Raw genomic sequence first — 24,512 nt, 5'->3', positions numbered from 1 at the left:
AACATTTTGGATGCATCTATAGCCACAAATTAACTTGCCTTTGCCTGAACCATTATAGAGTGCTTCCAGTTATATACTCGTGCTTTGTAGATTAGTGTAGGAGCCGCTGATGGTTTTTAAGCTGGTCTCACACAATATTAATGCATAGGCTATGCCACAACTGTGTTTTTTCTTCAGTCTCAAATTAAGAAATATGTTCTCTATGAAAAAAAAAGATATCCAGACATCACCTCATGAGAGTCTCATCAAAACTATGTCACATCTTAGTTAATTATTCAGTTGTGATTGAGTGATGATATTTTTTGATAGTTTGGGAATTTTAACTTTTTGGTGAAGCAAAGGATAAGGGCACTTTTCCCATGTCTTTATCTCTGAGCTAGAAAAGTAGGTGAGAATCATAGCTCTTCACTCAAAAAGAAGGCCACTGACAATCCAAAAACACTCATAATTCAGAAATCAGGATACATTAGCTTACAAATGTACAAGCATTATCTTATTTAATGCTCACAGCCCCTGCCCTATGAGATAGATACTGCCATTGTCTGCATTTTACTGAGCAGGCAACTAAGGCTTAGAGAAATGAACTTGTCAAAAATTACACAGTAAGCAGTAGAATTAGGATTCAAATCCAGACGATCCAATTTTAGAGTGTTAACCATTAACCATTATGTTATACTAATTCTAAAGCCCAAGTTCTTTATTTACTCATGTGATCCTGGGAAATTAATTTAACCTCTCTCAGCCCATTTCCATATCTGTAAAACAAGAGATAAAAAGAACCTTTTTATAGGGCTATTGTTAAGATTAAATGTAATAACATCTATAAAATATGAAGCATGTGACTGGGCCCATTATTGGTATTCAGAAAGCCAGTTTCTATTTCTTTCCCTATAATTTTTTTGGCCTTTTTGGCCCTGAGAAATAAAGAGTAGGATTTCTGTTGAATTGTCTGCCTTGGAAAGGATGGGCTTCCTTCTAAGATTCTAAAGATACTTTGTCTGAGAAAGAGAAATTATTGTACAATTGTTTAAAAGCAAAACACAACAAAAATTTGAGAAGGGCTTGAACAGAGATAAATAGCTAGGTTCTAAGGCTACTTCCAAATTGCTCTAAATTTTAGTTCCAAGAAAGCTGATTGGCTGGTAGATTTCCCGTAATGCATTTCCATGTGAAAGCAATTTAGAATCAATAGCAAGTTGAGCTTTTTTGGGCAGATCTATAGAAAGGTGGGCAGAATCTGCCATCTACAGATGTTTCAGGATATCTCTTTGAAGACAGCTACAATTTGGGAAGTTGGAAGTCAGTGGCTAAATGTTCTAATAAACTTTGCATTGGGTTAAGAGAAATGGAACAACTATGTACTCGGTTTAACTTTCAAAGAACATAATTAAGGTTCTTGATTGCTTCCTTCATTACTGATAGTTTTGCCCCAAGGCTCCTTAGAGGCTAAATTTTAAAAAGGCAGAGGCTCCTGGCTAAAAATTTATTCTTTCTCGGCCTCCTTTCCCCAAAAAAATGAAACAAAAGAAACAAAAAATATATACCTCCATTTACCAAAAAAAAAAGCCTGAAGAGATAGAGAAGGGGACGGGAAAGTATGTGATCTTTCCTCTGGTCCTTGGATCACAGCATGGTTGAAGGAAAAGCCCTTTTCCCATATCCTAGGTGAAAGAATTAGGCAGCTGAGCCAATAGCAGAGGTATATACGTCACAGAATCCCGAGCAGGTCTTGGTGGAAGGTGACTGTGAGGCTGCTTTACATAAGAGGGTACCTACTCCAGGTTTTCTTCTCTTCAATTGGCTATAATCTGACATAAGAAACAATAACAGACATTGCTGATGGGAATATAAAATGGTATAACCACTTTGGAAAACAGTTTGGCAATTACTCAAGAAAATTAAACATAGAGTAACAATATAACCCAGCAATTCCACTCCTAGAGATATACCCAGGAGAACTGAAAACATGTTCACAAAAAATCTTGTATGTAAATATTTATAAAATTATTATTTATAATAGCCAAAATATGAAAACCTAAGTGCCCACCAACTGATGAATGGATAAAGAAAATGTGATACATCCCTACAATGGGATATGATTCATCCATTAAAAGGAATGAAATATCGATACATGCTACAACATGGATGAACCTTGAAAACATGCTAAGTGCAGGAAGGCCACATATTATATGATTCCATCTATATGAAATGTTTAGAAGAGGCAAATCCATAGAGACAGAAATCAGATTATTGGTTGCTTGGGGCTGGGTAGAAATGGGGCATGGGATTCACTGCTAACAGGTACAGCGTTTCTCTTTGATGTGATAGAAATGTTCTGGAATTAGATAGTAGTGATGGTTATACAATATTGTAAATATCCTAAAAGCCACTGAATCGTACACTTTAAAATGGTTTAAATGGTGAATTTTACGTTGTGTGCATTTTGTCTTAAATTTGTAAAAATTGAACAGAAGCAGGAGTAGGGAGGAGACAAACAATAGCAAAGTACCTGGACTTTCAGTCTCAGCTTTCAAAACCTTACTTAGGGAGGTGGGACTTCCAGGAACTACTCACCCAGCCTAGTATTCTTTATAACTTGATTTTAACAGATTTGATTTTCTTAGTAGTACAGATGTATTTTCCTTTGGATGCTCCTTTAGCCCCCAACTGGTGCTTGGCATGTTTATTTAATGTTCTTTGTAGGCGATTTTAGTTTATGTTGTCTTAAGCAGTTAACAGTGATGAATGTATGTTTGCTCTCTCTCTCTCCATTAATCAATCTGACCTGACACATATTGAGAGACTGCATATACAAAAGGACAATGACTCAATTATAATATGAAAATAAAACTTTCACTCACAACCTGCCCAAGGAACCAACCCCCTTATCTACAGTAAATAACTCAGGAAGCTAGAATGTGTAAGTCAAATTTGCAGGAAGCCAAATTGCTATCTCTGTGGACAATCCAGGAAGCTAAATAGTAACTTCTGTAACTATCAGCCCCAAATGGCTAGGGCTTGATTAACTGACAGCTTTTCTAATTTTTGTCCATGCTTCCAAGGTAGGACCAACAAACCAGAGAAAGCCAAATATGCACTGCTAACCAATCACATAGGATGCCCTACTTCTAGTTAACCAGCCTCCAGCTTATCCATGCCAGTAGCCTTGAATCAGGGCATACCTGAAGCATTTCTTTCCACTCTAAAGCTTTCCTACTGCTCTACCTGCTTTTGAGTCTCTGCCAAAAGGCACATGGTGGTGGCTCTCTCAGTATGTGAAGCTCAGAATAAATAGCCCTTGTTTTTCTTAATTTAGTTGATCTTCATTTATTTTCACAATACAGATACATTTTGGTCATATATATGTATCTGTATTGTACATATGTATATATATATATATACATTCTGCATTCCATATTCTTTTTCAAAAGAATCCCCCTGTATAATCGGTATCGCAGTAGTACGTTGGGTAACCCTCACCCAAGAGTTACCAAAGTTGTGGGTAAAACCAAGGTGGAGAAGGAGCTCTCTGACTATTTGAGAATTGTCCCCTAAACCCGTTTACCACAAGATTCTCCCAAAAGTACCTCATACCCCTTTCTAATCAATTCCCTCCCTCTTCCAGGCAGCCACTTCTGACTTGTATCACCATAGACTAGTTTTCTTTCATTCCTGTGAACTCACAAAATGTGTTTTTATATTTGGCTTCTTTCACTCAGCAGGATGTTTGTGAGATGAATTCATGTTGTTTAGTGTATCAGTAGTTCATTCCTTGTTATTGATGAGTAGTATTTCATGGTATAAATATATCCCAATTTGTTGATCCACTTTCCTGTCAATACATTTTCAGGTTGTTTCCAGTTTTTAGTAGCATGCAAAAGCTTGCCAAGAGCATTCTTGTACAACTCTTTTTGTAGGTAAATGTTTCCATTTATATTGGATAAATACCTCACAGTGAAATTCCAAGGTTATATGGTAAATGTATGTTTAACTTTATAAGAAACTGCCAAACAGCTCTCCAAAATAGTTACATCATTTTTTTATACTCCCACCAACAATATATTAGACTTCCAGTTGCTCCATATCTATTGTTCAGTGGTGTTAGTCTTTGATTTTAGCATTTTAGTGAGCATAAAATGTATTTTATTATGCTTTTAATTTGCATTTCTTTGATGATTAGTGATGAGCATCTTTTCATATGCTTATTGGCTTCGTCTATCCTCATTTGTTAATTTCTTAATCACATCTTTTGCCCATTTTTAACTGAGTTGTTCTTTTCATTATTGATTTGTTTGTTTTTTTATGTTATGGATACAAGTCCTTTATCGGATATATAAATTTTTAATGTTAATGAAGTCTAATATGTCAGTTTTTCCTCTTTTATGATGATTTTTTGCGTCTGTCCAAGAAATCTCTGCTGATCCTTGAGATCATGACGATATTTTCTCTTTATAAGCTTTACAGTTCTGGATTTTAAAATAGGTCTCCGATTCAGCTCAAATTAATTTTTGTGTATGAAACTACATAGGAGTCAACCTGGATAAATATCCAGTTTTTCAGCACCGTTTGTTAAAAAGACTTTCCTTTCTCAATTGAATTGACTTGACACCTTGGTCAAAAATCAATTGATGTTGTACATGTGTCAGTCTGTTTCTGGATTCTATTCTCTTCTCTTGTCCTATTTGTCTATGTTTATACCAGTACTACATTTGTCTTAATTATTATAACTTTATAAGTCTTGAAATGAGATAAGGTAAGCCCTCCAAACAAATAGATATTTTTAAATTTTATTAAATAATCATGAGATTATTTTGCTATTCTAGATCTTTTTAAAAAGATTTTCCTATTCTAGATCCTTTGCATATCTTTATATATTTTAGAATCATCTTGTCAATTTCTTCAAAAAAGTCTAGAATTTTGATAGCGATTACACTGAAACCACAGGTCATTTTGGGAAGAATGGGAATCTTAATTATATTGAATCTTCTAATCTATGAATATGACATATATCTTCATTTTTTTAAGTTTTCTCAAGTTTCTCTCAGCAAAGTTGTGTAGTTTATAGTGGGAGTCTTGCACATCTTTTATTAGATTTATTCTTTCATATTTTATTTTTGATAGTTATAGAAGGTATAATTTAAAATTTTTTATTTTCAAATATTTTTTGCTAAAATATAGAAATACAGTTGATTTTTGTATATTGACCTTGTATCTTGTGATCTTGGCAAAATAATATATTGGTTCCATTAGCTTTGGGATTTCGTTTTTGTTTTTTGTTTTTTGTTTTTTGTTTGTTTTTGTAAATTCAATAGGGTTTTCTACATATACAATAATATTCCCTGTGAATAACAGCAACTGCAATCTTTATGCCTTTTATTTATTTTTCTTGCTTTATTGAACTAGCTAAGACTTCAGATACAACATCGAATAGAAGTGATGAAAGCCAACATTCTTTCTTGTTTCCAGTATTAGAGGAAGAAACTAATGTTTCACCGAGAAGTCTAATGTTTGCTGTCGGTTTTATAGTTCTTTATCAGATTGAAGCTGCTACATTCTATTCCTGGCTTGCTGAGAAATTTTATTATGTGTTGAATGCTTTTTTTCCTGCATCAGTGAGATAATCATTTGGTTTTTCTCCTTTATTCTATTAATACGACGAATGACATTGACTTTTTTCATCATGTTAAATTAACTGCTTCCCTGGGACAAACCCTGTTGGTCATAATGTATTATTCATTGTTCATATTACTGGATTCTATTTGCTCATATTTTGTTAAGAATTTCACATCTCTGTTCATGAGGGATATTGGTCTCTCATTTTCTTCTCTTGTAATGTTTTTGTCAGGTTTGGTATCAGGGTTAGTTAACTTTATAAAACAAGTTGAGAAATATTCCCTTACCCTCAGTTTTCTGAAAGAATTTTTGTAAGACTGGTATAATTTCTTCTGCACATGTTTAATAGAATTCATCTGTGGAGCCATCTGGGCCTAGAGTTCTCTTTGTAATAGGTTTTTTATTATAATTTCTTTAATTAATATGAGCTGTTTTGATTTTTTTTTTTTTACCGGTTTTGATAGGGTGTGTTTCGATAAGTTTGTCCCTTTTATCCAAGATGAAATGACATAAAGTTGTTCACAATATATTCTTTTTATCCTAAAAATGTTTGTAGGATTTGTAGTCATGTTCCCTTTTTTATTCCTTGAAATTATAATTTGTGTTTTCTTATTTTTTTCTTGATCAGTTTTGCTAGAGGAATTATCAATATTATTCTTTTAAAAAAAAACAAAACATTCATTTATTTGTGTATTATTTGTCCATTTACTAATTCATTAATCTCCACCCTATTTTTATTACTTTTTTTCATTTACTTTCCTAGGGTTTAATTTAATCTTTTTAAAAATTTCTCAAGGTGGAAGCTTAGAACATTGATTTTATATCTTTTTTATTTTCTAATATAACCATTACAGGCTGTAAAATTTTTCTTTAGGTGCATCCCATATATCTTGATGTATTGTTTTCATTATCATCAAAGTACTTTCTAATTTCCCTTGTGATTTCATCTTTGATCAATGAATTTTTAGAAGTTTGGTTTAATTTACAAATATATGAGAATTTTTGGGGATATCTTTGTTATATTAGACTTTTTTTATGGAACCAGTTATTTGTATCTATGCTAAATGCTCTTGCTTATGTAAAAAGATAACATAATGAATTTCTCTTTTTACCCTCTAAAATTCCCAGAGTATGGGCTTTGAAATTTTCATTTTTGGTTTGTCCTTTCAGTTATTTCTTTTTTGAAAATTAAGATATATTCTGTAACACATCTCATTATGGAACAAATTTTAATGTTATAGAAGTTATCTCCACATATTCCTCTTACAGTTTACTTTCATTTTACATAGATATAAATTATTTTCCATCTTAATGGTAAGTTTGGGAATGAATTTTTTATGTGGATTTTAAAAAATCTAAGCTAAAAGTTATTTTAGCTTTCAAATAGGTGTCACTAAATGATAATCTAATGATTGGACTAGGTCCTTTAGACAGAATGTTCATTAATTTTTTTTAAGGTTGACGTTATTAAAGTCTGAAAAATTTCTATCTTGTTATATCCAGTAAGCCCAGAAAATAGTAAGATGTACTTAGTACAAAAGCTACATTAAATGCAGTTTCAACCCTTCTTGAGGTATCAACCAGTACATTGAATCTTATAGTATCTTAGGGTCAGCATTATGAAGATTATCTACCATGTACTGCAGATTTTCAGAAGGGCCACTCAGTAAAAAATCTAAACTTGATAAATGCCAGAAATAAGAGTGTCCATTGAATGGGGACTTTTATATTTATTTTAAGATGATTGTCATTTTTTAAATGTAGTAGTTTATCTGATTTATTAAATTTCATGAATATCTGGCTGGGAATTGTAACCCAAAGTGACTTCTCAAAGAACTATGCCTTATCATGACCTGAGGTAATGGTTAACAAGTCATTCTTACATATACAGAGATTTGTATAGCAATGCAGCCAAGAATTCCCAGAGAAATAGTTCTTTTCCTTTCTATTTCTTCTGCTAATCAAATAAAACCCTAAGGCGAACCAAATGTCTGAATCAGTGAAAGTTTTATGAAACATTGCGGTAAGATAGATTATGATCTGCTAGGAACTTTCTTCTCTATGGTTCTTAAATTCTAAACATATATAAGGACAGAAAGACTTTCTGACATAGCTCTCCTGAGATAATTATTTTATTTTCAAAACAGGTAGGCTCATTCTGGTACTAGTCAGACAGATACTTCTCTAGCTTTGTACAAACATATCTCTTTCCTATCCTTTGAGTGATGGTGACTGTCTGCCCTCCTACTTTCACCATGGACGGGACGGCCAACTTTACATGGGTAAGGTGTTAAAATGGACAACATGGTTACTAGAAAGCTAGGTTTCCAGCCACCCCATTAATCCTCATTTGATGTAGAATATTCAAGTTGGCACCAAGAGCACAAACAAGGGGCATTAAGAGACCCTCTGCCATACCAGTGTTGCCCATGGAGCATGTAAAAAATATTTTGTATAGCTATTCGATGGTACTTTCTGCTCTTTTTCTTTGGTTGGGAATTTGAACATTGCAGGTTAACTCATAAAATAAAATTTTAAAAGGACAAGATAAACATATATGATATGATATATTTAATTTAGATAGCTAAACCTTACCATACTTCTTTACAATGGCTTGGAGGAGATCTGGGGTAGAACTTGAACTTGCTAACAGGCCCAGGTTTGGCATATGGAAGCAACGGTTTGCTAGAATGATGGTGCTCCTACACATGGAGGAAACAGTGTCTGTAACACACAGTGTGATCAGGAACTTGACCCTTAATGAAATTTCAGATGGAGGTGAATTTGACTTATGTTGTCCAATTCTAGTCAAATGCTGTGGATATGAAATGAGGAAAGGAAAACTCAAGGTCTACTTCTAATGGCATTGCCCCAGGGGACCTGGTTTTTCTACTCTGTTTGGAACTGAGCAGATGAGATATTTGGGTCCCAGCCAGACTCGGGTTCATTGTGGATTTGTACACACCTAAATGATTTGGGCTTGTCATCTATAAAACTAAGGATGACCCATGGCAGACTTGTTTCATTCTACTTCTTGAGGTGAATAGGACTGTAGGACCAAAGTTAAAAGATGTAATGAAGAGCATATGTTCTTGCTCACACTCTGGACTATCAACCCAGTAAGGCCCAGCCTTAATGTTTATATAAGACTTTACTCACCCCATTTGTTTGTTTGTTTGTTTGTTTGTTTGTTTGTTTTTTTAGGCTACAACTGAGGTAGAAATTAAGAAGAAAGGCCCTGGATCCCTTTTAGTTTCCATGGACCAACTGGCTTCCTACGGGCGAAAGGACAGGATCAACAGTATACTGAGTGTTGTTACAAATACACTAGTAGAAGGTATGTGCCCTGTGATGTCAGTCCAAGCTGCTGAGATATAAATACGTAGTGTGCATGATAAATATAACCTCTGTCCCTTGGTCTGAGTTTCACAAAAAATTGTCTCTGAGCTTTAGAGTATAGTCTACTGGTTGTAGCAACCGGCATCCCAAATCTGCATACAGAGAATCTAATAAGGACTTCAAAGCTGCTGCCAGTATTGCACACAGATAGGTAGGAAGTATGAAGGAATGTGAGCTAAACAATCTGAAGAAGTCTCTGTAATCATCATCATGAGGAGCCAGTGGGGTGCTGTGTAGACTGAAGAACTGTGAAGATATAAGATGATGGAATCCCCATCATGCCCTCTACCCCAAAACATACCTTTTTTTTCCTTTTTAGCTACTTATAACCCTATTGGTTTTCCCTTAAGGATGAATGTACTGTTCGTTTTGATTGTACCTAATTCTCCCTCTCTTCAAACATCCCCACATATCCATAAATATATTTGATGTGTAAGCTGAAACCCCTCTTCCTTCAGCACTCTGTGCCACAGAGAAAGAGCAGCCACCGTTGATTCATAGCATGTCTGCAGTAATGTTGCTGTCAGTGCCTGAACTCAGTATTAGGTGGCTCCTCTATGACACAGCCCGGCATGCTGAGGAATTATCTGAGGACTTTCCCCAGCAGGTGTCAGCCTTCTGTCCAGTCATGGTCTTCATTCCAGGCTTTCTTTGGAGGTGATGCGTTTTTTCTCACAAGATTCTCATTGATTTTGCATAAATCTTCTTCATTTGGTTCATGTTGATTTAGCTGAGTTGTCCCATTATAGATCCAAACTATTCCTTTTTTTCCTCAATTACATTTGACATACTATATTATATTAGTTTCAGGAGTACAACACAGTAATTAAACATTTACATAACTTAAGAAGGGATCACCCCAGTAAGTTCGATACCCACCTGCCACCATATGTGGTTATTACAGTATTATTGACTATATTCTTTTACTTCCTTACTTTACTTCCCCGTGTCTATTTTATAACTGGTAATTTGTATTTCTCTATTTCTTCATTTTTTTCACCCATCTGCCCCAACCTCCCTCCCAATCAGGCAACTATCAGTTTGTTCTTGTGTTTATGAATTTGTTTCTGTTTCGTTTGTTCATTTATTTTGTTTTTTTAGATTCCACATATAAGTGAATTCATATGGTATTTTTCTTTCTTTGTCTGACTTGTTTCACTTAGCATAATTCCTTCAGGGTCCATTCGTGTTGTTGCAAATGTCAATATTTCATTCTTTTTTATGGCTGAATAATATTCCATTGTATATATGTACCTCAACTTCTTTAGGTACTATTCTTTAGGTACAACTTCTCAAGACTATTCTTGAGGTCTCAAATGTCTGTTCATCAGAGTTCAGACACCCAGGCTAGCCCAGCAATAAGCAGTGTCCCTGAGATAAGGAAATTCAAAATTATCCTTGTGTTATTTTTTGAGTCATTTAAACACAACACGACCTCTGCTCTGTGTATGTGTGCGGCGGGAGGTGGGGAGTTGGGCAGGAGCATCTGTGGTGAAGGGAGAATCCCTAGAAAGGAACTCCCTTGGAGAGTTTACATCGCACATATAGTCAAAGAGTTACACTTTACCTAGACTAACCTGGAGAAGTAAAAAGTAAAAAGAATATTGAGCTAACTGCTTTCAGCCACTTGGACAACTTCATTTATTCCTGTTTTTCTTCAATCCTATTAAGGGCCTTGTCTGATAGAACATCTTTTAAGTTTATACTTCGAGATTGCAGGTAAATAACTGCAGATCATAAGAATTCCAAGATAAGAAACACTTGGAAGTTCTTAGTTTAAGAACTTAGGTTAATTTTATTCTTCAGTTGGAGACCAAGACAAAATTTCTCTGAGTATTTATGACAATTGAGAAAGAAAACTAACAACCTTCAACAGGCATATTTTATTATTGGCAAAGATATTATAGCAGGAGAACTGCCAGTGCAATGCAACAATTATTTATTGATTACCTCAGTGACCTAGCATAGGGCCTGGCAAAAGTAGGTGCTCAAAGAATGTTTGTTGCATGGAATTTTGCTGTGCTTGGAGTGGTGGGGAGTGTTAGTGCTGTAGGATTCCTTCTGGAGGCCTAGTGCTTTCATCCCTCTACTGAGTTGGTTATAAACCATTGGAGCACACTGTATTTCTCTGTTCCCTTTCTTCTTCTTCTCCCTGTCCTCCTCTTTCTCTTTCTGTCCTGCTACACTCATTCTCTACCCTCCACCCACCAGCACATACATTTAAAAAAAAAAAAAAACATGCAAGAGTAGCTCACAGAGAGAGATGGTTATGGTTGCGTTCCTGAGTAGGAAGCCATTCCAGTTCTTTTTGCCTTTTTCTAAGCCCTAACGTACACATTGCCTGTACCTTTCCTGCTCAAATATTCCTCCTGTCCCCTTTCCTAGTATTTGACTCCCTTTGTTAAAACTGATGAGACAGAACTGCTGTAAGCAAAGAATGCTGAATGGCTGGAGCTAAATATTGTGAGAGGGAACTAAAGGCCATTAAGAAAGATCTATTCTTATTTAACCACCGGTCTCTCTGGATTTAATGATTGGTACAACAGGAAAAGCCGGCATTGAATGAATAATTGTTTCTGCTTCTCAAAACTACAGTTAAGAGACTCTGACATTATTTTAATCCAAAGATTAAAATTATTATTATTATTTTAAACCAAAGAAGCAGGCTCCTACCTACTTAATGATTTAGAAACCACAGTGGAGAATTCCAGAATACTATAAATAATGAGAAAGTCCTGCCTTCTTTGCCTTACCCCCTTTCCTGTTGTAAACATGCTCACCAGGATCCAATAAGTTCAGCAGAATTCAAAGTCAGCAAAGCCATGAACTTTGGGGATATTTCAAAGGACTGGAGATGGGGTGTAGGCAGAGAATAGTATAATTTCAGTTCTCTTCAGAGCAATAAAGATGTGGGAGAAGGAACAAGAGTTGGTGAAAATGAGGAAGCAGTGATGGTACTTTGTGTTATTGATTCTCAGGTCAAACAGTTTCAGAAACTCCTCTGCAGTGGTAACTGGATAGAGCTTTTGCTGCCACAATTTATTTATTCATTCTTGTATTCAGCTGGCAAGCATCAGTGTCAGTTACTTCTCTGATATCTGCCTTCCTGGTGCTGCTGAAGCTCTGAGTGGATAGGGACTCTTGTTCATAAATGTATTCCCAGTGCCTAACAAATTGTAGGTGCTTAAAAGTTTGGAGCTGAATTAAGAGAAGCCCTGTCCTTCAGAAACCTCATCATCTTCTAATGCCACTGTTGCAGAAATGTTGTAAAAATCAGCCTGGCAAGAAACCAAGCACCACTAGGAGAGTTGGAGAACTCAGATTTATTACGCCGGCAGTCCCAGAAGAGCTAGCGCTCTGAAGATCTGGGCCCCAAGCTCAGGGGCAACCTTGCTTTTATAGGGCTTAGTTGGCATGGGCCAATTGGTTAATTTGTCCTCAGGCAGTTACAGAGTGCCAGAGTTGCTATGGATTCCAGGCAGTTATAAAGAGTTACAAAGCTCGAGAGTTGCTATGGGTTGCAGACAGTTACATTTGTTATTTAGATAGAACAAGCAAAAGGGAGAATGAGTCTTTAGTTCATTTCAAAGTCACCCTGCCCCATGGCCTATACGTCAAGCATACCTACAGAAGCAGAACAAAGAGCTGATTATAATGTTAGCCTTTTGAGTGAAAATTCCTCTACACCACCATCTTGGTGGAATTATGAAGCCCTCTCTGAAAACAATTCCCGGTAATCCAGAGATTGAGACTTACAGTACCGTCTCTGAAAATATCCAGGAGCCAAGTAAGGGAAACCCCATAAACCTTTGGACATCTCACTCTCCATATATTAACCCATTCCCCCAGACCAAATACTTCCCTGATTCCAGGCATCTGGGGCCCGTAAGTTTGCAAAGTTGTGAGCTACTTTATAACTTCCTTATTCACTTCATTGACCTTTTCTAGCTCCTGAGTCTTCACGTTATCCTACTTTGAGTGGAACAGAAGAGATTTTAAGGATCTTTTCTTCTCAGGAAAGGTGGATAAGAGATCTATAGTATCCCTGTAGGAAGCTTCTTGGTGCCCCATAGGACAGGGAAACCCCTCTTTACTGTCTGGCAAAGACTTCGAGCCTAATTCATTATCAAACATTACAATTGTGTCACCTGTCAGAAATGTGAACAGTAGCTGCTTCAACCTCCATGTGCTGGTGAGCAGCAGACATTTGGAAAAGGGAGGAGATAAAAAAGGAACGGAACCAGATTTCCAAATATGTACTACAAGAATTTATGGAAATAAGAGAACCTTTTCATTTTCTTTTTTGGGGAAGAAAACTAAATTTACCTTGGGCAGGGAGGGAGTTCTATGAGGAAGAAGCCAAAGCAAATTTTCTTCACAGACTTCCTTTCCCACGCAGACTCCCACATGGCACTTACTGTGGCCCTTAAATCTGAAAACCAAGGCAACCATTTTCTTAGCAACCAAGGAGCCAATCAGAAACCCAACCAAAGCACCCCACCTAAAATAAAGCCATCGCCATGGGCACCATCTAACTGGTTGGAAAAGGGAAGGAGACTAATTGAAGGCAGCCATCTTGTTCTTGGTGAAATGTTGGGAAATTCTTTTATTCCCTGATTGATTTGGTTTTGGCAGCAGAATTGGGCAGAAGTGGGATGCAGTTATAGCCAACCCTGTAGAACCAGTACCTTGCCTTTAAGGATTATTATGCTGATGGGTTTGCAAAGTTACATCTCTTAAAGAACATCCTTCTAGATCAAGGTCCGTGGACTTCTGTAATCCTAGCTATTATATTTCATACTCAGTTTGAGGAGAGCTTTGTTACCTAGGGCCACGTGCCTAATGGTTGTAGCTGCCAGCTAAATGGCTCTCTGCCTTAAATGTCTAATTATCCTGTTTAGTCTTTGCTTTGTAAATGACCTTAGAGATCATCTAGTGCAGTGATTTTCAGTCTGTGTTTATCAGAGTCCTAGGATTCTGGGGAAATACCTCAGGAAAGGAAGAAATCCGTTGGACTGGGCCCCAAACTCTTCTTCCTGCCTCAGCTAGGGCAATTCCTGGTTTATCTATTTCACATATGGGGGCTTACACAAGATCTTGTTTGGAAAAAAAATTAACAGGTCTGCTTCTAAAAGAGGGAGATGGACAGAAAGAGACAGAGAGGAGAAGACAAAAGAAGAGAAAGAAAAAGAAAAGAAGAAAGAGACTGAGAGAAGGAGAAAGGAAGAAGATAAACAGAAGTAAAGAATGAAAGTGGGAAAGGGCAAGAGAGAAAGAAAAAAAAGGGAAAGAAGAGATGAGAAAGAGGAAGAAAGTGAGAAAACGGGAAAAGAATGGGACTTACATTCCTAACTGAATTGGGAATTATAAACTCATTGACTTATACTTCTTTGGGAACATAAGAGATACATTCTACATGGTGGCTTTGTTGACAATACTGATTCTGCTGTATAGATAATAATAATAATAGCAAATGTTTCTGTAGCACTTACTAAATACTAAGGTGTTCTGAGGCACTATGTATATTAGCTCATTTAATTCTCTCAGCAAATTGAAATCACTTGATCAAGGTCCCATAGTTAGCAAGTGTCTGGGTATTTGCACCCAGGTATGTCTGGCTTCAGAGTCTGTGCTTTTGATTATCAGAGTCTGCTTCTCTGATAATACATTAATGATACAATGTATAATACAATACCATTTATTGAGGACTTAACCTTGTGCCAGGCACTGTGCCATCTGCTTTACACACATCAACTCATTTAATCCTTATAGGACTTATTTAGTTCTATAACTTATGAAGTAAGTGCCATTTCAGAGGAGGCATCTGAGGCATGGAAGAATCAATACCTTGCCTGAGATCATACAACATGTGAGTGTTGAAGACAGTTGAACTTGAGAGTCAGACTCCAGAGGCTAAGCTTCTAACCACTATGCTATACTCCTAGAATGGACGTGACCTGGTACTGATCATGCCTCTTCTCTCCCTTTGAGAGAAGGATAACAGGGAAACACTCAGGAAGTCGCCACCTTTTTCGTTCTCATGTTAATAACAGTGATAATGCCCCAGTGAGAATTTGTAGCTATCTCCTTTCTTTTCTTATTTTGATTGAGGGGCCACCTTTGTTCTTTACTCACTACAGAGCTGGAAGAATCTCAGAGAAAGTGCCCACCATGCTGGTATAAATTTGCCAATACTTTCCTCATCTGGGAGTGTCACCCCTACTGGATAAAACTAAAAGAGATTGTGAACTTGATTGTTATGGACCCTTTTGTGGACTTGGCCATCACCATCTGCATTGTTCTAAATACACTATTCATGGCAATGGAGCACCATCCTATGACGCCACAATTTGAACATGTCTTGTCCGTAGGAAATCTGGTAAGATAGAGCACTGTCTCTTGATTTTGTGACCTGAACATATTTCGCCTGTAGATCATCTTTTTCTAATACTGAAAGCTGGAGTTTATTTGAAAAGAAAGGAATAGTTAATTGGAAGACAAATGTCTCCACATATGCTGTGGCCCCAGCCACTTCTGCTCACTGTTGTGATCCCTTGGCTGTTTCCTCTTTCTGCAGAACTTAGAAGACGTCATTTAGGAGCTATTGGCAGAAAACCAACCATGGTGACAGAATGGGAGGCATGGTACAGTGGGTTGGTTTCAGCAACCTGAGCCAAGGACTTTTGGGATTTTTTTTCTTGTTCTGTTTCTCACATTGATTCCTGCATCGCTCCAGCAAATCACTTCCCCTTTCACCTTCAGTGACAGCCACCACAAAATAGGAGAGCTCTTTTAGTGCATTAAATGTAACTATAAATTTGCCTGCACTGTCATATTAATTATCTATGTGGGGACTGTCTATGGGAAATTTTTAATTAGAGTCTGTTTTCTATCTTCAGTCCAACTTCTGGGCTGTCATCCAGTTTCCAACATTAGTTGATCTGTGCCAAATTTATTTTAATTTTAGCTTAAGTCATATATTTAATTTATGATATTATTTAGAAGATAAATACGTACTTTTTAAAAAAATAGGTTACACAATGTGTTTTGAAGTCAAGTAGTTGTGATTTGGAGATTATTTGTTTTACTTCGTAAGTACAAAAATCAGGACTTTATTAAATTTTGAGAGATAGCAAAGAATTAGTTGGCAAGAATCCTCTAGGTCATCTGGGCCTCATTATTCCTTGGGAGTTGCACCATAGTCATGTCAGATCTAGTTGTTACCATTTAATTTGAGCATAATCTCTGCCTGATGTTTGGTTTTTTTTTTTCCTCCCTACCTCTACCCCTTCCCCCTCCACACACACACATACACACACACAGTTTTTACCCTAAGTCCTAATATACTATTAATGTGTTACAACATCATTTTAAGTTCTAATTCTGAAAAATGTGGCAAAAGGGATCCTTTGTCTGGCTAGTCCTTATAGGCTATTGTGTTCCCTGGCACACATCCAAGATGATTCTATAGACTTTCCAATCTTCATGTCTGGGTTAGTGACACTTCAAGCTCACTGCTATGTTGTAAACCTTCTTGAGCAACCTAATGAAATACCCAGAGTCTTGAGACAGGACACTCCCACTATTCAGGAGATCTGCTAACTCTGAAAGGTACCTAAGGGTGGGCTTACTGTGTGTCTGGCTGACCCATGGGTTTGGTAGTCAAGTAACAATTTGAACCAGTCAACAATATCATGTAGATATAAGCTTCATTTTTATTAGCCATGGGTTAAATAATGAGAAATATGACGATCAGTTTTGTTTTGATGGTGGTGGTGGTATGTTTTCCCTGAAGCATTTTCTTTTTCTCAAAGTCTTTACTGTCTGTTACTTGTTTTTTACAGCATTAGTTCTTAATTTCTAAGCAATTTTGAGCGGCCTTTTCACTTACTACCAGCAGAATTACCCTCAGGCCAGGCCAGCAAATAATGTTATTTTTCCTTTCTTAAAAATCTACAGCGATATAGGGTCACGCCTGAATTGGAGTTGTGAGCATTCAAAAGATTTTGCTCAGAACCATCAGTGAAGGGAGAGGAGAGGTCAGCAGCTAATGTTCAGGGACTTTATGAGACAACCCAACCAGGACCAAGTTCTAAAATGAGAAAGCACTCCGTGGGCGGTTTTCAAGGGGAAAGTAAACGTACAATTAGCAACAGGGGTGGAAAGTAATGAATGGTGCAGGATACTTTGGATTGGATGTAAGAGCGAAGGGAAAGAATTGAAGAACGGTGCCTAGATTTAGGGGATTAGTAACTGAGGGGGAAATGGGGATGACTGAGGAAAGAACAGGTTTGAAATTTAAAATCAAGAGTTCTGTTTTGGACATATTCAAGATAAGATGTCTGTTCAGTGGGCAAAGATGCCAAATAAGGCAGTTGGATATGTGCTGGACCTCAGGAAACCTAAGATCATAAGTGTTTTTTGAGCACTCACAAAAGCTCAAAGATAGACTCTTCTGTCAGTCAACACAAGTGTTGGGTTGGGCAGAGAGAACACAGAAGTCAGAAGATTTGGGTTTTGGTTCCTATTTGATATAGTTTAACCCTAAATAAGCCATTGATTTCTGTCCAGAAATGTCTTAGATCTATAAAATGAGGATAACACCATGCCATCGGTGGTTGGGAGGATAAAATGAGAACCTATACAGAAGTTTTTGGAATAGTGAAAAGTACTCTATAAATTTTAGGAACTGTATTACTGTAATTCAGTATGAGAATTTTCAAAGACTTGGAGATTTGGATAGTCTTTGCTAGAATCTGAGAAAAAGAAGATAGAAAAAGTGAGATTTGACTACCTTGTGAGTACAACCTTGTCCTATGGTTGGAATGTGAGTCTTTTCCTATAGCCAGGACAATGATTAAGTTGTTTTTGTAGCTGCGCAAGTAGATGTTTCTGAGGTAGGATGAGAACAGTCTTCGGTAAATCAATGGTCTCTGCCTCTTCTGCCCTCCTCACAAGATATCCCAAGATAATTTTAGGAAAAATCTAATATTAGGAGGAAGCTTAAAGATAATTCAATCTAACCACCATGTTTTATAGAGGAAGTTGAAGCCTAGGGAAGCTATGTGACTTATACAATAATACTTTTGTATTATTTAGTCGTAATTCTTTTCTTGCCTTTTTTGCAAGATGTTGAACACAGCAGTGGGTTTATAAGGTGATTTTTTTTTTTTAAATAATCCCAATCTTACCAAGAAGTTTTAAATACAGTATAAAAAACTTTATTTTGGAGAGGGGGGAAGAAGTTGCCAACACAGCCCATTGCCCCCCGAACACTTTAGTGTATGTGTTTTCTGAACAAGTGCATTCTCCCACAGAACCTTGATATAACTGTCAAAGTCAGGAAATTAACATGGATACATTGCAGCCACATAATTCTCAGGCTTCTTCATGTTTTGCCGGTAATCCCGGTAATGTCCTTTATAACAAAAGGATTCAGTCCGAGTTACCCATTGCATATATTTGTACTCACTGCTTTTATTTGTCATAGCTCTTTAATCTTCTTCAGCCTGCGGGAGTTCCTTAGTCTTTCTTTGACTCATGATCTTGATACTTTTAAAGACTAAAGGCTAGTTATTTTGCAGAAATCCCTCAGTTTGGGTTTGTCTGATTCTTCCTCATGATTAGAATCAAGTTATACATTTGGCAGGAACATCACACAAGTGAGGCTATCATCTTCTCATTGCATCTACCAGGTGGCACACAATTTCCATTTGTCCCATTACTGGTAATATTGATTACTTGATTAAGGAGGTGTCTGCAAGGCTTCTCCCCTATAAAGTTACTCTTTTTTTTTTTTCCTTTTATAATTAATATTTGTGAGGAAGGCCCTTTAAAAGCTTTCTGAATTTCCTTTTCTTCATTAAACTTTTGATTCATTCCTTTATTTACTTATATCAGAATGGATGCATGGTTTTCAGTTTAATCCAATGGGTTACAATCCATTGTTGTCATTTACGTCAATGTTTAAACCATTCTAGTTTGGACCAGTGAAAGTCCCTTCTGGCTGGCTTCTCTGTCTTTTCATCATATCCTCATTACTTCCTTGTTTTCTGGTATCACAAGATATCCCAAGATAATTTTAGATTTTTTCTGCCTCAGGCCTGGAATTACCCATTTCTCAAACAGCCCTGGTTGTCTTAATGAAAAATGATATTTATTTTTTATTAAATTTATTTATTTATTTTTTTATGGTGACATTGGTTAACGAAATCCAATAAGTTTCAGCTGTGCACTTTATCAGTAGTAAGATTCATATATATTTACACTGTGTGTTCACCTCCCGAAAAATGATATTTAGAAGTGAGGTTCTGTCAGAGCAATGTACACACCTAGGCCCTCTCAGTACAGGGCTGGCTGTTTATATGAAGCTACCTATATCTACTGGAAACCATGAGTTCATGCTGTCACTTCCAATTCTATTCCAGCACTACAGGATTCTTCTAGTTTTCTCCTTTCTTTATTTGTCACTCCTTTTCCAACAAAAAGGAACCTGGTTGCCACTATCTTTAGTATGTTTACTTATTTGATCAAAGAGCCACTGTTATCTCTTACAATGTGGGTGTCCTCCACACCCTGTTCAGGCTCTGACTCCCCATGCTGGGCCCCCCAGCGTCCACAGCAGTGTCCTCCAGGTGAACCCCTTCCTTCCACTTCTTAGGCTTTGACACCCGAGGCCAAGCCACCCTACACATCCCTGTTCCCCTTACTCCTCTTGGACTCGAACACCTCGCAATGGGCCTTCCACCTACATGGACCCCTCCTCACCCCACACCAGGCTTCTCCTACATTGAAGCTCTCTCCATCCTGCTTAGACTCTGACAACTCATACTGGACTGTCTTCGAAAGTAGATACTCCTCTTTGGCCTGCACGGGCTCTAACAGCCCACACTGGGCTGCTTCCCTGTGCAGATGTCCTGCTTCGGCTCCTGCACCTAGCCCCAGGCCTCCCTGTGTGTGAATGCCCACCAAGGGCTTTAGGACTGAATCGTTTGGGAGTTGGGGATATGGAAAGAAGGGCCAAGGCTCAACCTGACATGTAAGTTTAATTTCTGAGATTCCAAGCAAAAAAAGAGGAAAAACAAAGTTATTTTCCTTTTTCACCAAGTACACATGAATGTTATCATTTCTTAACTACAGCTTAACTAGATTTTCAACCAAAAAGAATTCTTTTTATATTTTAATTTTTCTTTCATCTGTATCCTTGTAGCCCCTTATGTATACCTCTTTTCTAAATATTTATCACATAATATTTTCAGTTTTGTTTCTCTTCCTGGTTGGGTAATCAACCATTTCAGTTTGCACAGATCTGAGGTGGCTCCTAGGCTATGGAACTTTCCATTTTAAAAGTGGGACACTTCGAGGCAAACCAGTACAATCTGATCACCCTAACTAGAGACCCAGCATGCAGGACCTTCAGTGTTAAGACCAGGAGAGTCTCAGGCAAACCAGGATGAGTTGGTCACCCTGCCTTCTGGTGACTGAGTTCTTAAGAAGCTATTATTTTTCATGGTCATATATAGCTTTTTTCGTATCTCCATTGTGGTACACATAGGGCTTTTATCATATTGAATTTCATTAATTTGGGGGCAAGATCCACTATGGAGCAGGAGCTGATTAGCACCTTTTGAGAGTAGACAAGAACATGCAAACCCTAATCACTCTCAAATGAGCCTAAAGTTTGTCCAGAGATGCACTTATGACAGAAAGATGTATGCCACTTCTCCCTGACCCTTTCCAAGCCCCAGAGTGACCCCCAGAAGAAATATCCCAACCTTGGAAATTGTAAGCCTTACTTAATGACTTGGCATTACAAGTTCTCAGGCTTGTGCCCAGGGGCTTGTTCAAATTAGAAATATATGTCAACTGTGAATTCAGAACATTCTTTTAGAACTGCAGTTCTCAATCTTTTTTTGGTCTTAGGACCCCTTTTAACTCAAAAGAGCTAAAGAGCTTTTGTTTATGAGAGTTATGTCTATCGATAGCTATTGATAGTTATATCTATTAATATTTACTTTAATTGAAACTTAAATCAAGAAAAGTCTTAAATATTTACTTATTTAAAAAGCACAGCAATATACCAATTACACATTTACATAAATAATATTTTATGGGGAAAACTCTTCTAAGAAAAATGGCATTGTGTGACATTTTCACAAATCTCTTTCATGGTTTAATAAAAGATAACTAGATTCTATTATCTGCTTCTGTATTCAATCCATTGTGATACAATGTTTTGGCTGAAGCATGGAAAGAAAACCTGGCCTCACAGATCTGTAGTTGGAAAAGGGAGGACCTCGTGACATTTGAAAGGGTCTTATGGACCCCGGGGATCCTCAAATACACTTTGAAAACTGCTACATTAGAACATAAGTTTCTAGGTGAATATTTGATAACATTCACAAGAGCAGCATTTATGTACAGTTGTTGATACACTGCTTATGATTCTTTTTTCTTCTCCTCAAAGCATATCCCAGTGCAAATAAGAGTGGTATCATAGGGAAAACCATAAGTCTACTCTTCTCCATTTTTAAAAATGTTATTTCTTCATATAACCAATAGTTACAAATTTATCTTCACCCAAACCCCACATGATGGCAGCACACTGCGTGTTGAAACAACATGGTTGCTTACCTCTGTTGCAGGCATTCCTACCAGGTGACTAGGGGCCATTCATCTCATTGAAAGGCAGCAACACGTAACTATGCCATTGTTGATTTTCTTTGGTACCAGAGTACCTACAATGTAAATATTCAATAGTCAGTCAGCCAGTGCTTAGTATTGAGCATTTTCCGTGTGTTCACCAGGAACCAATGGGACAGCAAATTCAGTTTTTACTTGATGTGCATTAAGCAGGCTAACATTTCTATGTAGAGAAACCTTTGATGGGTGTACACTATGGGCAAAATGTACAATTAGCTGCCCCTACTTTCCTTGACCTCACTTAGCAGGATGTTTTATCTGTGGATGCTTAGCTTGTGCCATGAACTTTGATTTTGCTTAACTGGATCTCTTCAGTGAATATTTTGTTTCTATTTTAGAATAATTCATCTTCAACTTAGAACAATGAGGAACCACAGAAAAGTATATGGACACCAAAAACTTCTAGCCCGCTTATCCATTTTGATGTATTTCTCTCAAATCCTTCTGTTTTGTTATTTCTATACATTAATTTAGTATATTTCCAAACAGCATCTGTAATCTAAATACTTTTCACTATTCTTAATTCTTTCCTTAGACCATATCTTCAGAGGCTTTCTTAAACTACTTCATGTGTAAATTTGGTAACTAGGTGGTTACAAGTACTAATTTGAGTTTTAAATCTATTGCGTATAAAGTTCTCTCCTCTAAAAACATAATATTCAGTAAGAGTCTGATGTTATGTGGTTAGCTTAGAATGAGGTAATTGGTCTTGTCAAAACTGGTGTTCATGGGATTTTACTTTCCCATTGCTCATTATATTACTAAGCCTGCAGGATACAGAAGGCATTAGGAAACAGAAGGTGCTCTGTCAGGCAGAAAAGTGGGAGACAGGTAATGGAGGGAAGAGTCATTCTTATACTATATAAGCTCCAGATTGAAAACAATTATTACTTCATTGATTATCATATTGAAAAAAATCAAAAGAAAGCACCAAAGTCTCCAACAATAGGAAATTTCTCTGAGGATATGTTTGCCCAATGGAATTTTATACAAGCAGTAAAAGTAATAATTAGAAAGATCATGTAGCAACATGGGTAAAGTCGTAAGTGAAAAATAAGGCCCAAGACTATTATTCTGTGACTTTACAACTTTGTCAAAATGTATATGCATTTGTAAAAAAACAGGGAGTATATAAAAATGATAGTTCTATGCAAGGTGGTGAGACTATGGATTTTTTTCCTGTATTTTGCATGTTTTTAATCATGCAATGTTCTTTTGCTTTAATGATTTAAAATAAGTTTGTTTAAGTTTAATAAGAGATATATCAAATCAGGATAATGCTATATTTTTCTAATATAGTTATAACACAAATGATTTTTTTTAGGCAAACATCCCAAGCACACACATTCAAATGACTATTGACCCTTTAGGAGTCACCTGTGTGGTATTCCCATTGCGTAGAATAATTTTTTAACTGTACTCTTGGACAGTGTGATTTGAGTGGTTCTGGCAACAAAGTTGAGATCATAAGACTTTTTGCATCATGTAGAGTGATTATGGGACATCCAGGTACTGATGTCCTCAAATGCAGAAAATAAACAAAGCTGGCTCTTGAGGCTTCTTGGACATGTTGTATTCAAAGATAATAATAAAGGCATCCTTCTTCTATTATTTCTTTTTCTTAACCCCTGCATTCCCCTATTTAGGTTTTCACTGGAATTTTCACAGCAGAAATGTTCCTGAAGCTCATAGCCATGGATCCCTACTATTATTTCCAAGAAGGTTGGAACATTTTTGACGGATTTATTGTCTCCCTCAGTTTAATGGAGCTGAGTCTAGCAAATGTGGAGGGGCTTTCGGTGCTGCGATCTTTCCGATTGGTATTTAATATTTCTCCAATTTCTTTTTACATTCCTATCTTTCAGCTACTAGAAACAGTTCTGAATAAGTTAATTTGGTGATTTTAAAAAATCCTTAGCTATATTTTACTCCCAATTCCAGTTTTCTGTTTATTGGCTTAGCTACTAAATTCTTGAAAACTTTTCTGCTAAATACCTAATGTAGAAGTTTTAAAAAATCAATCAACAGACAGACATCAGTTTTAGGAAGTTCCTCAGAAAATAATGTTAATCTAAAAGATGAAAAAGGATTCCCAAGGACTATTTTGAGATCTGATTTGGATTTGCTAGTAAACCTATTTCTTTATCTGAACATCTCCTTGAAATGGCAAGAATTTCTCCTTATTCAAAGATGGCTCTCCTCGTTTCTTCTATTGTGGTGACCCTTCCAGAAAATGAGAATAAGATCATCTTTTCTTTTAAATTATATCGAAACTAGTTGTTGAACATTGGTTTAGTTTTCTATATCATTAGTTAAGAAGGATTTTTTTAATTAACATATTTGAAGTCGTTAATCTGTAAATTATTTAAGTGACTGAAAGAATAGTTAATGATATCCTCACACCTGCTTCCCATAAACATAGGCATAAGTGATGTGCTGATTAAGTCCTTTGAGAAGCTGAGTGACCTTGGGGATATCTCACTCAGACAAAGTATCAGAACCGGCTTAGGCATTTCTCTCCCTATTGGGAAAGTACTTATGCACTTACAACTGAAAGAAGTTAAGGTTTTTTTCATGGGGATATTCAACATATCTAAGAAAAAGAATTGGAATAGAGTAAAACTATTTGTAAAATAGAGATCTCATTAGTCCAAGTCACAAATTTAACATCTACCAAGTTTCTAGAACCTCTGCTTACTAATCTTTGGTTAGAATCCAGCCCACAACAGTAGACTTCAAGAACAGTTCTTATTATTTAGAAAATGAGCGGAAGGATTAAGAGGTAGAAGCCTTAGCAC

The 24,512-nt window shown here is 36.7% G+C and overlaps 1 protein-coding gene across 1 annotated transcript in view; it reads left to right on the top strand.

Annotated features, from left to right (window-relative positions):
* The window catches only part of SCN8A (sodium voltage-gated channel alpha subunit 8), a 180,167-nt gene that overhangs the window by 120,233 nt on the left and 35,422 nt on the right, over positions 1–24,512 (top strand). Inside the window, exons 14-16 of the mRNA XM_023524541.1 lie at positions 8,818–8,950; positions 15,153–15,391; positions 23,361–23,534. Coding sequence (XP_023380309.1) covers positions 8,818–8,950; positions 15,153–15,391; positions 23,361–23,534 — 546 coding nt within the window. The remainder of the gene's footprint in view (positions 1–8,817; positions 8,951–15,152; positions 15,392–23,360; positions 23,535–24,512) is intronic.

This window comes from Pteropus vampyrus, unplaced genomic scaffold, assembly GCF_000151845.1.
Source record: "Pteropus vampyrus isolate Shadow unplaced genomic scaffold, Pvam_2.0 Scaffold471, whole genome shotgun sequence".
NCBI lineage: Eukaryota > Metazoa > Chordata > Mammalia > Chiroptera > Pteropodidae > Pteropus > Pteropus vampyrus.
This window is presented reverse-complemented; position numbering and strand designations above follow the sequence as displayed.